Source organism: Heterodontus francisci, chromosome 9 (assembly GCF_036365525.1).
Source record: "Heterodontus francisci isolate sHetFra1 chromosome 9, sHetFra1.hap1, whole genome shotgun sequence".
Taxonomy (NCBI): domain Eukaryota; kingdom Metazoa; phylum Chordata; class Chondrichthyes; order Heterodontiformes; family Heterodontidae; genus Heterodontus; species Heterodontus francisci.
Window position 1 is genome coordinate 22,388,591 of NC_090379.1, and position 15,098 is coordinate 22,403,688.

General features: G+C 44.1%; 1 protein-coding gene across 1 annotated transcript in view; it reads right to left on the bottom strand.

Annotated features, from left to right (window-relative positions):
* Window positions 1-15,098, bottom strand: part of arel1 (apoptosis resistant E3 ubiquitin protein ligase 1) — a 93,344-nt gene that overhangs the window by 40,147 nt on the left and 38,099 nt on the right. The window contains exons 3-5 of the mRNA XM_068038136.1: window positions 8,558-8,795; window positions 2,863-3,032; window positions 424-604 (exon numbers count right to left, since the gene is read on the bottom strand). Of these exons, the coding sequence (XP_067894237.1) occupies window positions 424-604; window positions 2,863-3,032; window positions 8,558-8,795 (589 nt within the window). The remainder of the gene's footprint in view (window positions 1-423; window positions 605-2,862; window positions 3,033-8,557; window positions 8,796-15,098) is intronic.

Here is a 15,098-nt window from a genome sequence, read left to right on the forward strand (position 1 = left end):
GGAAGCGAAGCCATTGGAGGTGATTCTCTGGCAATGACAGGATAAATACAAATGGAGCCAGGTGAGAGCAATCCTACCCAGTTGGACGACAGAGGAGAGGCGTTGGAGGAGGATGGTATGGTTGACCAGTGTCAAAGGTTGCAGACAGGTTAAGAAGGATGAGGAGGGAAAGTTTTCCAAGTTCACAGTCACACTGGATGTCAGTTGTGACTTTGATGAGGGCTGTTTCAGTACTGCTCCTGAGAAAGAAATTTGATTAGTAGAATTGGTGTTGCAAGAAAAAGGGATACAGATCTGGGAAATGATAAGACCTTCAAGGACTTGATAGGAAAGGGAGGTTGGAGATGGGCCAGTAGTTTGCAAGGTCAATAAAAGGTGCAGCTGGATCACAATCATATAATTTAGGCTACGAGTCCTACTCACCACTAAGAATGATGATGTCGAACATGCCGTTACCAATCAATTGATCCCAGTAGCTAACAGATGCTCGAAAACAACCTTTTCTCCACAACGTCAAGTTCAGAAGCACTAGGCACATTGTCTTATTTGAGGAAATCGTTTTGTGAAACAAAACATCTGATATTTCATTTTCGGGGACACCAAGCTGAAATACAAGTGAGGGATAGAGTAATCAGCTGTAGACTAGCTGTGAGTTGCACTGTTTTCAGGCTATTTTTGCAATCTCCACAAAAATGTCCTAAAATTCACAAATCTACAGGCAGAACAGTGCACATAGTATAAAATAAGGGATATGGTTACACCCACCATTTTCCATTTGCTGAGATAATTGTTTTCAGCTGCTTTGCTCTGGGGCCTGTACCTAGAAAGAATGCAAGAGAAGCCCAGGGTCTACTCTTTAACTTGCTCTCTGTATTGGGAACTGTCTTCTTTCAAAATCCACTTTTCAACAATTCATTCAAGCCTGTGCCCTACCAATTTTGTGTAGCACAATGGTAATCCAATGCACTAACCAGCAACCCCTTAGCACATAACTTTATATTTTCTTAAATGTTTAAATTTCTGCTCTTTCAATTCAAGAATCACCTCATAACAGAAGCATTACTTCTTGGTGTGGTGCAAGTGTGGATGGTATTAGTTATAGAATAGAATAGAATCATAGAGATTTTGCAGCACTGAAAGAGGCTACTTGGCCCATCATGTCTGGACTAGCTGAAAAACGAGCCACCCAGTCTAATCACAACTTCCAGCATTTGGTCCATAGCCCTGCAGGTTACAGCACTTGAGGTGCATATCCAGACATCTTAAATGAGTTGAGGGTTTCTGCCTCTACTACCCTTTCAGGCAGTGAGTTCCAGACCCCACCACCTCTCTGGGTGAAAACATTTTTCCTCATCTCCCCTCTAATCTTTCTACCAATCACTTTAAATCTATGCCCTTAGTCACTGACCTCTCTGCTAAGGCAAACAGGCCCTTAACTTCCACTCTATTCAGGCCCCTCCCAATTTTGTACATTGCAATCAAATCTCTCCTCAACCTTCTCTGTTCCAAGGAGAACAACCCCAGCCTATCCAATCTTCCCTCGTGGCTGCATTTTTCCAGTCCTGGCAACATCCTTGTAAATCTTTGTACCCTCTCCAGTGCAATTACATTCTTTCTGTAATGAGGTGACCAGAACTGCACACAGTACTCAAGTTGTGGCCTAACAGATGATTTATACAGTTCCAGCAGTTAATCCACCTCATCCAATGTTTTGCCTCAATCATAAGAATATAAAAAATAGGAGCAGGAGTAGACCATTTGGCCCCTCGAACCTGCTCTGCCATTCAATAGGATCATGGCTGATCTCATCATGAAACTCAACTTCACTTTCCTGACTGGCCTCCATAACCCTAGACTCCCTTGTTGATAAAAAAAATCTGTCTAACTCAGCCTTGAATACATTCAATGACCCAGCATCCACTGCTGTCTGGGGTAGAGAATTCCAAGGATGAACGACCATCTGAGAGAAGAAATTCCTCCTCATCTCCGTCTTAAATGGGAGACCCCCCCCCCCCAATTCTGATACTGTGCCCCCCTAGTTCTAGATTCCCCCAAGAGGTGAAACATCTTCTCAACATCTACCCTGTCAAGCCTCCTCAGAATCTTATATCTTTCAATAAGATCACCTCTCATTCTTCTATACTCCAATGAGTATAGGTCCAACCTACTCAACCTTTCCTCATAAGACAACTCTTCATCCCAGAAATCAACCTAGTGAACCTTCTCTGAACATCCAAGGCTGCTTCTGAAAAGAGATTTTGAACATCAGTAACTTTCCAGCAGGGCGTGTTATTTAGACTGCAGATATTTCTGAATGGCAGAAACCAAACACACATCTTTGGGTTAGATTCAATGAAACATTCCAACACTCCCTGCTTCAATTTACTCTGCTATCCGACTATAATTTGACGCTTCTCAGCTGTCACTGAAGTTGCTGGGTGGAATGCTGAATGGGAGGGAGAAGGACTGAAGTTGGCAATGCCAAAAACCTCCTAGCAAATAACCCTTTCACCTGCATCAGATTTTCCTCAGGTGGTCAGGACGGCAACAGGAAGATCAGCAACAATGGAAGATTGACTTGCTCTCGAGGAGCAAAATGCCTGAAATGCCTATATCAAGGACGCTAGAAAATAGCAGGGCAATAGGAAAATCATCACTTTGTTATGACTAAAGGTTGAAGTAGAATGCATTCTCAGATTATTTTCATAGCGCAAGTATAACACCCAGGAGCTTCCCAAAGCTTGGTGGACAATGCATGATTTTAGTAACAGTAGGCTTTTAAGAGAACAGATATCAGTCTGGGTTTTAATGTAGGAACCCCTAAAACACTAAAGAATCACTTACAGCCAGTTCATCACTCACCTCTTTGATCTGCACTTTGTAATTATCCTGGTCAATTATAGCCAGTGCATTACTTGTTGGGTTATCGTATTCGTCACGTGGGGCGATCTGCAACGTGTGCTGCTGTCCACTGGTCAGTACCAGAGTGGAGAAGTGGTAGAGAATTTTTGTTTTAGCTGGAAATACTATTCCTATAAATGGAGGGAAAATAAATGTCAGCTGTTTCAGTATCAGATGCAGAGATGTACAATTTATTTTGGCTATGGAGATGGGACAACTTCTTTTCACTTTTTGGTCTCAGCATCAAACCTACTTGCAGATAAAATATAGCATGGGCCAGATGCAAAATAAAATTCTCTCTACAATGCCAAAATGGTATCCCTTAACACCTAACTTATAAAAAGAAAGGCTTCCCCATGGCAACAGAGTGGCATTACAGTTTCCCCAATCTACCATTCTTACTATCTTAATAGATAAGGAAAGTTATTCAAGCTATTTTAATTCATCCATCCTGATAAGCTCTGAAGTCCCCGTGTTGTAACATCCAACTGCCTCTTAAAATTATTCTGAAACTTTTGCCTCTACTAGCCTTCCTGGAAGTCTACTCCATATGATTAACTTGCTGTTAATTTATCTTTTATCAGTTTAAATCTGTGCTCTCTCGCAATTGAGTTCAAGAAATATTCTGGGTTAATTTTTCCATTCCCTTAACAATCTTATAAACCTCTTAAGATCAGCTCTCAGACATTTCCTTTCTTGACAAAACTCCCAAGTTTCTTCAACATTCCTCACAACTCAGATTCCTGACGCTAGGAATCAACCCAATGGTTCTACTCTGCAGTTCTCGAATGTCTTTTTTTTTAAATGACCAGAATTGGACACCTTATTCACGGTGCAGTCTGACAAGAGTTCTATGTAATTTGATCACTATTTCCTCTGATGCATAGTCCAGTGTTATGGATGTGCAATTTAACGTTCATACAGTCATAACAGAACAGAAAGAGGTTGTTTGGCCCATCGAGTCCATGCCTACTCTCTGTAGAGCAATCCAATTAGTCCCATTCCCCCGTTCTATTCCCTACAAGTTTATTTTCCTCAAGTGCCCATCCAATTTCCTTTCGAAATCATTTATCACCTCCACTTTGACCACCAATGTAGCCAGCGAATTCCAGGTCATTACCATACACTGTGTAAAAAGTTCTTCCTCACATACCTCTGCATCTCTTGCCCAAAACCTTAAATCTATGTCCCCCAGTCCTTGTACCATCATGTCATAGAAACAGCTTTCCTTTGTCTACCTTATCTAAATCTGTCATAATCTTGTACACTTCTATCAAATCTCCCCTCAATCTCATTTGCTCCATGGAGAAAAATTGAGCTTCTCCAACCTAACCTTGTAGTTAAAATCCCTCATCCCTGAAACCATTCTGGTAAATCTCCTCTGCACCATCTCAAGGGCCCTCACATCTTTCCTAAAGCGTGGTGACCAGAAATGGACGCGATACTCTAGTTGGGGCCGAACCAGAGTTTTATACAGATTCAGCATAACTTCACTGCTTTTGTACTCAATACTTCTGTTCATGAAGCCAAAGATCCCATATATTCTGTTAACTACTCTCACAAAATGTCCTGCCACCTTCAAAGATCTATGCACATGAACCTCCAGGCCTCCCTGTCCATGCACATTCTTTAGAACTGTGTCATTTAGTCTATACTGTCGCTCTCTATCCCTTCTGCCAAAATCCATCACCTCACATTTCTCTGTATTAAATTTCATCTACCACTTGTCTGCCCATTCTGCTAGCCTATAGATGTCCTGTTGCAGTTGATTGATATCCTCACTGTCTGCCACACCTGCAGGTTTGGTATCATTGGCAAATTATAAAATTTTACTTTGTATTCCAATATCCAAGTCATTTATTTAAATAAATATATATATATATATATATATATATATATATATATATAAACTTTAAATCTATGCCCCCTGGTCACTGACCTCTCAGCTAAAGTGACTAAGGTTAACCAGATTTTTATGTGGTTCTTTGTCAAACACTTTAAAAAAAAAAATTCCTTACAGACAAGATCCATTGCTTTCCCTTCATCAACCTTCTCTGTTACTTCATCAAAAAATTCAATTAGTTTAGTCAAGCACGATCTGCCTTTTACAAATCCGTGCTGGCTCTCCTTAATTAACTCAAACCTCTCCAACTGCCTGTTGACTTTTTCCCCCGATTATTGTTTCTAAAACTTTATCCACAACTGATGTTAAACTGACCAGCCTGTAGTTACTAGAAATTTCCTTAAACCCGTTCTTGAATAAGGGTGTCACATTTACCAGTCTCCAATTCTCTGGCACTTACTCCATAAGTAGGAAAGATTATGGCATATCCTTCTAATATCACGACATCCACTTCCCTTAGCAACCAGGGGTGCAAGCCATCCGGATCAGGCAACTTATTCACTCTAAGCATAGCCAGCCTTTTCAGTACATCCTTCCCATCAATTTTCACCCCATCCATTACCCTCTACCATCTCTTTTGTCAGCATCACCCTCCCTGGTAATGAGTACTTTGTATTGATGTTTAAGTATTCTAGCCTTGCCCTGTGCCTCTAAACATTTATTACCCTCTGTCCCTCATAGGCCCTATCCTATTTGTTACAACTGCTTACCATCACTGTTAACTGCCATTCTATTCTCATATTCTCTCTTTGCCAGTCTTATTTTCCTCTTCACTTCCCCCTCAACTTCTTGTATTTCGCCTGGTTCTTGTTTGAAGAATTTACCTGACATGCATCATTTACTCGCTTATTTTGTTTCATCATATTCTCTATCCCCTTCCTCACCCAAGGAGCCCTGGCTTTGCTTCCATTACCTTTAGCCCTTGTTGGAATGTACCTAGCCTGTACCTAAAACATCTCTTCCTTAAAGATTACCCATTCTCCTGTTACAGTTTTTCCTGTCAATCTTTGGTTCCATTTTACCCTGGCGAGATCCCCTCTCATCCCATTGAAGTTAGCCCTCTTCCAATTTAGAAGTTCTATTTCAGATTTTTCCTTGCTCTTCTCCATTGCTAATCTAAACCTTATGACACAATGTATCTTACCCAAGTATTCCCCTACAGACATTTGGTCCACTTGACCCACCTCATTTCCCAGCAGCTTCCTAGTTGGACCGAGGACATACTGGTCCAAGAAGCTCTCGAACACATTTCAGAAATTCCTCCCCACTTTACTTGCTTAAAACCTTTTACATTTCTAATATCTGCCAGTTCTGATGAAGGGTCACGGACCTGAAACATTAACTCTTGCTTCTCTCTCCACAGATGCTGCCAGATCTGCTGAGTATTTCCAGCATTTCTTGTTTTTAATTTCAGAAATTCCTCCCCCTCCTTACCTTTTACTCAAACATTATCTCAATCGATATCAGGGTAATTAAAGTTCTTCCACTATCACCATTTATAGTTGTTGCACATCTCTGTGATTTCCCTGCAGATTTACTCCTCTATCTTTCTCTCACTATTTGGAGGACTAGATAAAAACCTCAATAGTGTGATCATACACATTCTGCCTCTAAACTATAACCAAATGGATACTGTCTTTGCCCCATCAAGGACATCCTCCCTTTCCATCACAACGTCTTCCCCAATCAGTACTGCCACTCACCTCCCTTATCTTCTCTGAACACTTTGTATCCTTGAATATTAAGTGCCAAGTCCACACCATTTTTCTGTTATTGCCAGTACATCATATTCCCACACAGCTAGTTGTGCTTATAGCTCACCAACCTTAATCAGCACATTTTGTGTGTTTACATACATGCACTGTATACTTGTTTTTGTATTTTTCATGGTCATCGGCTCCTATCTAATATGGTTCTACTTCCTTCTCTAGTACTATCCAACATGCTCACTCCTTTCTGCAGCTTATTCCTCTCTTCTACTTCTACATGCTGGTGCCCACCCCCCTGCCAATTTAGTTTAAACCCTCCCAACCACACTCGTGAACCTCCCTGTGAGCACATTGGTCCCAGTCCTGTTGAGATGCAACCTGTCCCTTTTGACTAGGTTCCTCCTGCCCCAGAACTGGTCCCAATATCCCAAGAATCTGAAGCCCTCCCTCCTGGGCCACGTCTCAAGCCATGCATTGACCCTACCTTGTTGATTGCTGTTCTGCATGCTAGATATGTTGAGCTTTGGGTCTACTAAGACTCCTAGATCTATTTCAGCGTCATCCTTAACTATTTCAATCATTCATTCAGTGTGTGTGCCATTTATTTTTCCATGCTGCATGCAGTACTAGTATGCATTCAATTATTATCAAATCGTAGACAGTGTTTACAGACTAAGAATTGAATTGTGATTGTCCAAATTCATTTGAATTTGAACCCACACGAGCAACAAAGAAAGGAGCTATATTAGAACTTAAATTCCAGAGGTGACAAGTAGTGTGTTTGAACAATAATTTTAGTTCATGGGTCTACTACTTTTATAATACAATTCTCCCCTTCTTCCCACCAACAAAATTTAGTTTCCTCTCTACTTTGACTAACAACTTGTGAGCTTTAGCGAATTCAGGATGAAAGTCTTCACCTATGTTTAATAACCAACTAAATTACATCCACATAGATGGGACAATAGAGTAGTTGCCGGGGTTAATTGCTCATATCTTTTGTCTATTGTGTGTATTGAACAAAAACAAAGAAAATTACAGCACAGGAACAGGCCCTTCGGCCCTCCGAGCCTACGCCGATCCAAATCCTCTATCTAAACCTGTCGCCTATTTTCTAAGGGTCTGTATCTCTTTACTTCCTGCCCATTTATGTATCTGTCTAGATACATCTTAAAAGACGCTATCGTGCCCGCGTCTACCACCTCCGCTGGCAAAGCGTTCCATGCACTCACCACCCTCTGCGTAAAGAAATTTCCACGCATATTCCCCCTAAACTTTTCCCCTTTCACTTTGAACTCGTGTCCCCTTGTAATTGAATCCCCCACTCTGGGAAAAAGCTTCTTGCTATCCACTGTCTATACCTCTCATAATTTTGTACACCTCAATCAGGTCCCCCCTCAACCTCCGTCTTTCTAATGAAAATAATCCTAATCTACTCAACCTCTCTTCATAGCTAGCGCCCTCCATACCAGGCAACATCCTGGTGAATCTCCTCTGCAACCTCTCCAAAGCATCCACATCCTTTTGGTAATGTGGCGACCAGAACTGCACGCAGTCTTCCAAATGTGGCCGAACCAAAGTCCTATACAACTGTAACATGACCTGCCAACTCTTGTACTCAATACCCCGTCCGATGAAGGAAAGCATGCCGTATGCCTTGTTATAGTGAAGATAAAATTACACCAGGAACATCAACACTCAACTAAGCAATTAACAATGACAGGAAGACTGAGTGAGAGAAAAAAGAGCCAATATGAGTGGGCTTGTAATCATGTTTCCACATGTGCTGAAGTCTTGAGGAAGGACCAAGGAGAGGTCAAGCACTCATCATCCTACCCCACCCTGCTCCCCAAAAGAAAAGAAAACTGGGGAGAAAATTAGAGGACAGGTTACAAGGGACTGCTTTTTGGTACCATCAGTAGTCAATTACCTACTTATTTCTGGAGGCCTTGATGCGAGGTGCTCAGTTATCAATGCTGCCTAGTGTGGACAAACAAATAGAGAGAAAAAACAAATAGATAGGTAATTACACACTTACACCTACCAGGCTGAAATGTTTTGTAATACGGGCTGTAGGCAACATTCAATCCTCCCAGTTTGACAGAGATTTCGTACCTTCCCGCCTTCCGCACCGTGAAGCCCACCTTCACCGCACTGCTGTTCTGTGCTTGAAGCACCTCTTGTGTAATAGGAATATCCAACCCAAGTTCCGTGTGTGAGATGTGAATTCGTAATCCGACTAGGCGATGTGCAGGGAATGGTTGCCCATTCTTGTGGAACAACTACACAACAATATAAGAAGAATTTTTTTCCTGAAATAAATCTTGTATTAACACAGCTCCTTGTTATACACATTCTTGTCAACTACTGATGGCAGGAAAATAGAGCAAGAGAAGAGATTTGCAACATGAGGCCCATTCATTAAAATGCCACCACAAATACCAAAACAATATAAAACCACAACTTACGCCCCCAAATCAGAGACGTTATATTAAATAGATGTCATCTGAGCTCTTGACAAATTTTTAAGGAACTTGCTGCAATTAGCCTCATCAATCCTTTATCTCAAATATGATTGACGCAATCTTGCATATGGATAGGTTGGGGAGGTAGAAGTACTGCAATTGGTTCATTGTCCTCACAGTGAGAAGGGGAGACAGACAGCCAGCAATCTGCTCCTCATCACAATATTGAAATTACTGCTTGAAAATGTGAATGTGGATACCATCAAGTCATAGATTGAGTCACAGAGTCATACAGCACAGAAACAGGCCCTTCGGCCCATCATGTCTGCGCAGGCCATCAAGCACTTAACTATTCTAATCCCATTTTCCAGCACTTGGCCCGAAGTCTTGTATGCTGTGGCATTTCAAGTGCTCATCTAAATACTTTTTTTTTATTCATTCATGGGATGTGGGCGTCACTGGCTTAGCCAGCATTTACTGCCCATCCCTAATTGCCCTGGAGAAGGTGGTGGTGAGCTGCCTTCTTGAACCACTGCAGTCCATGTGAGGTAGGGACACCCACAGTGCTGTTAGGAAGGGAATTCCAGGATTTTGACCCAGCGTCAGTGAAAGAACGACAATATAGTTCCAAGTCAGGATGGTGTATGACTTGGACGGGAACTTGCAGGTCATGGTGTTCCCATGCACCTGCTGCTCTTGTCCTTCGAGGTGGTAGAGTTCGCAGGTTTGGAAGGTGCTGTCCAAAGAGCCTTGTAGCGTTGCTGCAGTGCATCTTGTAGATGGTGCTTCTTGTTGGTAGAGGTCATGGATTTGGAAGGTGCTGTCTAAGGAGCCTTGGTGCATTGTTGCAGTGCATCTTGTAGATGGTACACACTGCTGCCACTGTGCGTCAGTGGTGGAGGGAGTGAATGTTTGTGCTTGGTGTGCCAATCAAGTGGGCTGCTTTGTCCTGGATGGTGTCGAGCTTCTTGAGTGTTGTTGGAGCTGCACCCATCCAGGCAAGTGGAGAGTATTCCATCACACTCCTGACTTGTGCCTTGTAGATGGTGGACAGGCTTTGGGGAGTCAGGAGGTGAGTTACTCGCCTCAGGATTCCTAGCCTCTGACCTGCTCTTGTAGCCACGGTATTTATATGGCTACTCCAGTTCAGTTTCCGGTCAATGGTAGCCCCTAAGACGTTGATAGTGGGGGATTCAGTGATGGTAATGCCATTGAATGTCAAGGGGGGATGGTTAGATCCTCTGTTGTTGGAGATGGTCATTGCCTGGCACTTGTGTGGCGCAAATTTTACTTACCACTTATCAGCCCATGCCTGGATATTGTCCAGGTCTTGCTGCATTTCTACACGGACTGCTTCAGTATTTGAGGAGTCACGAATGGTGCTGAACATTGTGCAATCATCAGCGAACATCCCCACTTCTGACCTTATGATTGAAGGAAGGTCATTGATGAAGCAGCTGAAGATGGTTGGGCCGAGGACACTACTCTGAGGAACTCCTGCAGTGATGTCCTGGAGCTCAGATGATTGACCTCCAACAACCACCTTTGCGCTAGGTATGACTCTAACCAACAGAGAGTTTTCCCCCTGATTCCCATTGACTCCAGCTTTGCTAGGGCTCCTTGATGCCATACTCGGTCACATGCTGCCTTGATGTCAAGGGCAGTCACTCTGACCTCACCTCTGGAGTTCAGCTCTTTTGTCCATGTCTAAACCAAGAACAATGAACAGTACAGCACAGGAACAGGCCATTCGGCCCTCCAAGCCTGCGCCGATCTTGATGCCTGCCTAAACCAAAACCTTCTGCACTTCCGGACCGTATCCCTCTATTCCCATCCTATTCATTTATTTGTCAAGGTGCCTCTTAAATGTCACTATCGTACCTGGTTCCACCACCTCCCCCGGCAGCAAGTTCCAGGCACTCACCACCATCTGTGTAAAGAACTTGCCTCGCACATCCCCTCTAAACTTTGCCCCTCTCACCTTAAACCCATGTCCCCTAGTAACTGACTCTTCCACCCTGAGAAAAAGCTTCTGACTATCCACTCTGTCCATGCCGCTCATAACTTTGTAAACCTCTATCATGTCGCCCCTCCACCTCCGTCGTTCCAGTGAAAACAATCCGAGTTTATCCAACCTCTCCTCATAGCTAATGCCCTCCAGACCAGGCAACATCCTGGTAAACCTCTTCTGTACCCTCTCCAAAGCCTCCACGTCCTTCTGGTAGTGTGGCAACCAGAATTGCAGGCAATATGCTAAGTGTGGCCTAACTAAAGTTCTGTACAGCTGCAGCATGACTTGCCAATTTTTATACTCTATGCCCCGACCGATGAAGGCAAGCATGCCGTATGCCTTCTTGACTACCTTATCCACCTGCGTTGCCGCTTTCAGTGACCTGTGGACCGGTACGCCCAGATCTCTCTGCCTGTCAATACTCCTCAGGGTTCTGCCATTTACTGTATACTGCCCACCTGCATTAGGCCTTCCAAAATGCATTACCTCACATTTGTCCGGATTAAACTCTATCTGCCATTTCTCCGCCCAAGTCTCCAACCGATCTATATACTGCTGTATCCTCTGACAATCTTCATCACTATCCGCAACTCCTCCAACCTTTGTGTCGTCTGCAAACTTACTAATCAGACCTGTTACATTTTCCTCCAAATCATTTATATATACTACAAACAGCAAAGGTCCCAGCACTGATCCCTGCGGAACACCACTAGACACATCCCTCCAAGGCTGTAATGAGGTCAGGTGCTGAGTGGCCCCGTCGGAACCCAAACTGAGCATCACTGAGCAGGTTATTACTAAACAGGTGCTGCTTGATGGCACTGTTGATGACACCTTCCATCACTTTGCTGATGATTCAGAGTAGACTGATGGGGCGGTAATTGGCCGGGTTGGACTTGTCCTGCTTTTTGTGTACAGGAAATACCTGGGCAATTTTCCACATTGCTGGGTAGATGCCAGTGTTGTAGCTGTACTGGAACAGCTTGGCTAGGGGTGCGGCAAGTTCTGGAGCACAGGTCTTCAGTACTATTGCTGGAATATTGTCAGGACCCATAGCCTTTGCAGTATCTAGTGCCTTCAGTTGTTTCTTGATATCACGCAGAGTGAATCGAATTGACTGAAGACTGGCATCTGTAATGCTGGGGACTTCAGGAGGAGGCCGAGATGGATCATCAACTTGGCACTTCTAGCTGAAGATTGTTGCAAATGCTTCTGCCTTATCTTTTGCACTGATGTGCTGGGCTCCCCCTCCATTGAGGATGGGGATATTTGTGGAGCCACCTCCTCCAGTTAGTTGTTTAATTGTCCACCACCACTCACGGCTGGATGTGGCAGGACTGCAGAGCTTAGATCTGATCCGTTGGTTATGAGATCACTTAGCTCTGTCTATTGCATGCTGCTTATGCAGTTTGGCACGCAAGTAGTCCTGGGTTGTAGCTTCACCAGGTTGACACCTCATTTTGAGGTATGCCTGTGCTGCTCCTGGCATGCCCTCCTGCACTCTTCATTGAACCAGGGTTGGTCTCCTGGCTTGATGGTAATGGTAGAGTGGGGGATATGCCGGGCCATGAATTTACAGATGTTGAGTACAAGTCTGCTGCTGCTAATGGCCCACAGCGCCTCATGGATGCACAGTTTTGCATTGCTAGATCTGTTCGAAATCTATCCTATTTAGCACAGCGATAGCGCCACACAACACGATGGACAGTATCCTCAATGTGAAGGCGGGACTTTGTCTCCACCAGGATTGTGCAGTGGTCACTCCTACCAATACAGTCATGGACAGAAGCTTCTGCGGCAGGCAGATTGGTGAGGACGAGGTGACGTATGTTTTTCCCTCGTGTTGGTTCCCCCACCACCTGCTGTAGACCCAGTCTAGCAGCAGTGTCCTTTAGTACTCGGCCAGCTCGGTCAGTAGTGGTGCTCCCGAGCCACTCTTGGTGATGGACATTGAAGTCCCCCACCCAGAGTACATTTTGTGCCCTTGCCACCCTCAGTGCTTCCTCCGTGCTCTTCAACATGGAGGAGTACTGAGTCATCAGCTGAGGGAGGGCGGTAGGTGGTAATCAGCAGGAGGTTACCTTGCCCACGTTTGACGTGACGCCATGAGATTTCATGGGGTCTGGAATCGATGTTGAGGACTCCCAGGGCAACTCCCTCCCTACTGTAGACCACTGTCCCACCACCTCTGCTGGGTCTATCCTGCCGGTGGGACAGGACATACCCTGGGATAGTGATTGTACTGTCTGGGACATTGTCTGTAAGGTATGATTCCGTGAGTATGACTATGTCAGGCTGTTGCTTGACTAGTCTGTGGGACAGCTCTCCCAACTTTGGCACAAGCCCTGAGATGTTAGTAAGGAGGACTTTGCAGCGTCAACAGGGCTGGGTTTGCTGTTGTCGTTTCCGGTGCCTAGGTCGATGCCGGGTGGTCCGTCCGGTTTAATTCCTTTTTATTGACTTCGTAGCGGTTAGGTAGAACTGAGTGGCTTGCTAGGCCATTTCAGAGGGCATGAAAGAGTTAACCAATTTGCTGTGGGTCTGGAGTCACATGTAGGCCAGACCAGATAAGGACAGCAGATTTCCTTCCCTAAAGGACATTAGTGAACCAGATGGGTTTTTACAACAATCGACAATGGTTTCATGGTTTTTAATTGCAGATTTATTAATTAAATTCAAATTCCACCTTCTGCTGTGGTGGGATTCGAACCCATGTCCCCAGATCAATACCCTGTATCTCTGGGTTACTAGTCCAGTGATAATTCCACTACGCCACCGCCTCCACTGGACAACATTCTTAAATGTTGTGAGGCTTCCTGCCTGTACCACCTCTTCAGGCAGTGCATTCCAGATTTCAACTACCCTCTGAGTGAAAAACTTTTTCCTCAAATCCCCTCTAAACCTCCTGCCCCTTACCTTAAATCTCTGCCCCCGGTTATTAACCCCTCCACTAAGGGAAAAAGTTTCTTCCTATCTAATCTATCAATGCCCCTCATAATTTTGTATCCCTCAATCAGGTCCCCCCTCAGCCTTCTCTGCTCTAAGGAAAACAACCCTAGCCTTTCATAGCTGAAACGCTCCAGCCCAGGCCACATCCTGGTGAATATCCTCTGCACCCTCTCCAGTGCAATCACATCCTTCCTATAGTGTGGTGCCCAGAACTGTACACAGTACTCCAGCTGTGGCCTAACTAGCATTTTATACAGCTCCATCATAACCTCCCTGTTCATATATTCTATGCCTCGGCTAATAAAGGCAAGTATCCCATATGCCTTCCTAACCACCTTATCTACCTGTGCTGCTGCCTTCAGTGATCTATGGACAAGTACACCAAGGATAAGTTCTACTCAACAGTGACGCACTGTACAGATGAATAACTATTTTGATTTTAAGCAAAGTTCACAGTCCAGTCTTACTGAGACAACCGCAGGGCTGCCACTGTATACGCAAGCATACCCCAAAAGATATCACTACTTCCAGGAGAGGAAGGGGGAAGGACAACAGTATTTTGCTCCCCTTCTCTTGATCTCACATGCTATACCCCTTCTATGGTCACAATGGTGGACCAACAATTAGCTGCCAAGCCTTGGTCAATGTTCCCCTGAAAATTGGGTGCTTTGAGGCATGTGTCTTCACTTTTACCTCTCTGTGTAGAAGGGTCCATCCAGCCTTTACTCGCTGCCTTCTCAAGGTGGCACAGTTGAGTCTACAATTCCGTGCTAAGGAATCCCAGTTACAATTCTAAATCCTATAGGTGCTCCAGCATATTGTGGTCCATAATAAACTTAATTATTTTAAATTCCTTAATCAGTTCTCAGATGGGTAAACGGTAACTAACTCCTCTCTCGTGGTGCTTGTGAGTGATGGGTCTTTAAACCCATGTAATACACATCACCTTGCACCAAACACAACAACAATAGTGGGATTTATTAAGCAAATATAGTATTACAACAATACAAGAAAAGTAAACAAGTCTCTTCCAAATGACTTAAATGTCGCAGGTTTACAGCACATGCTGGGTATCATTCCTGATGCAAGTCGATGAGGTGACCAGAGTCCTGTATGTGTTGCTGTTAGCAAGATTGGACAAGGAGGAGGTGGTTCATCCA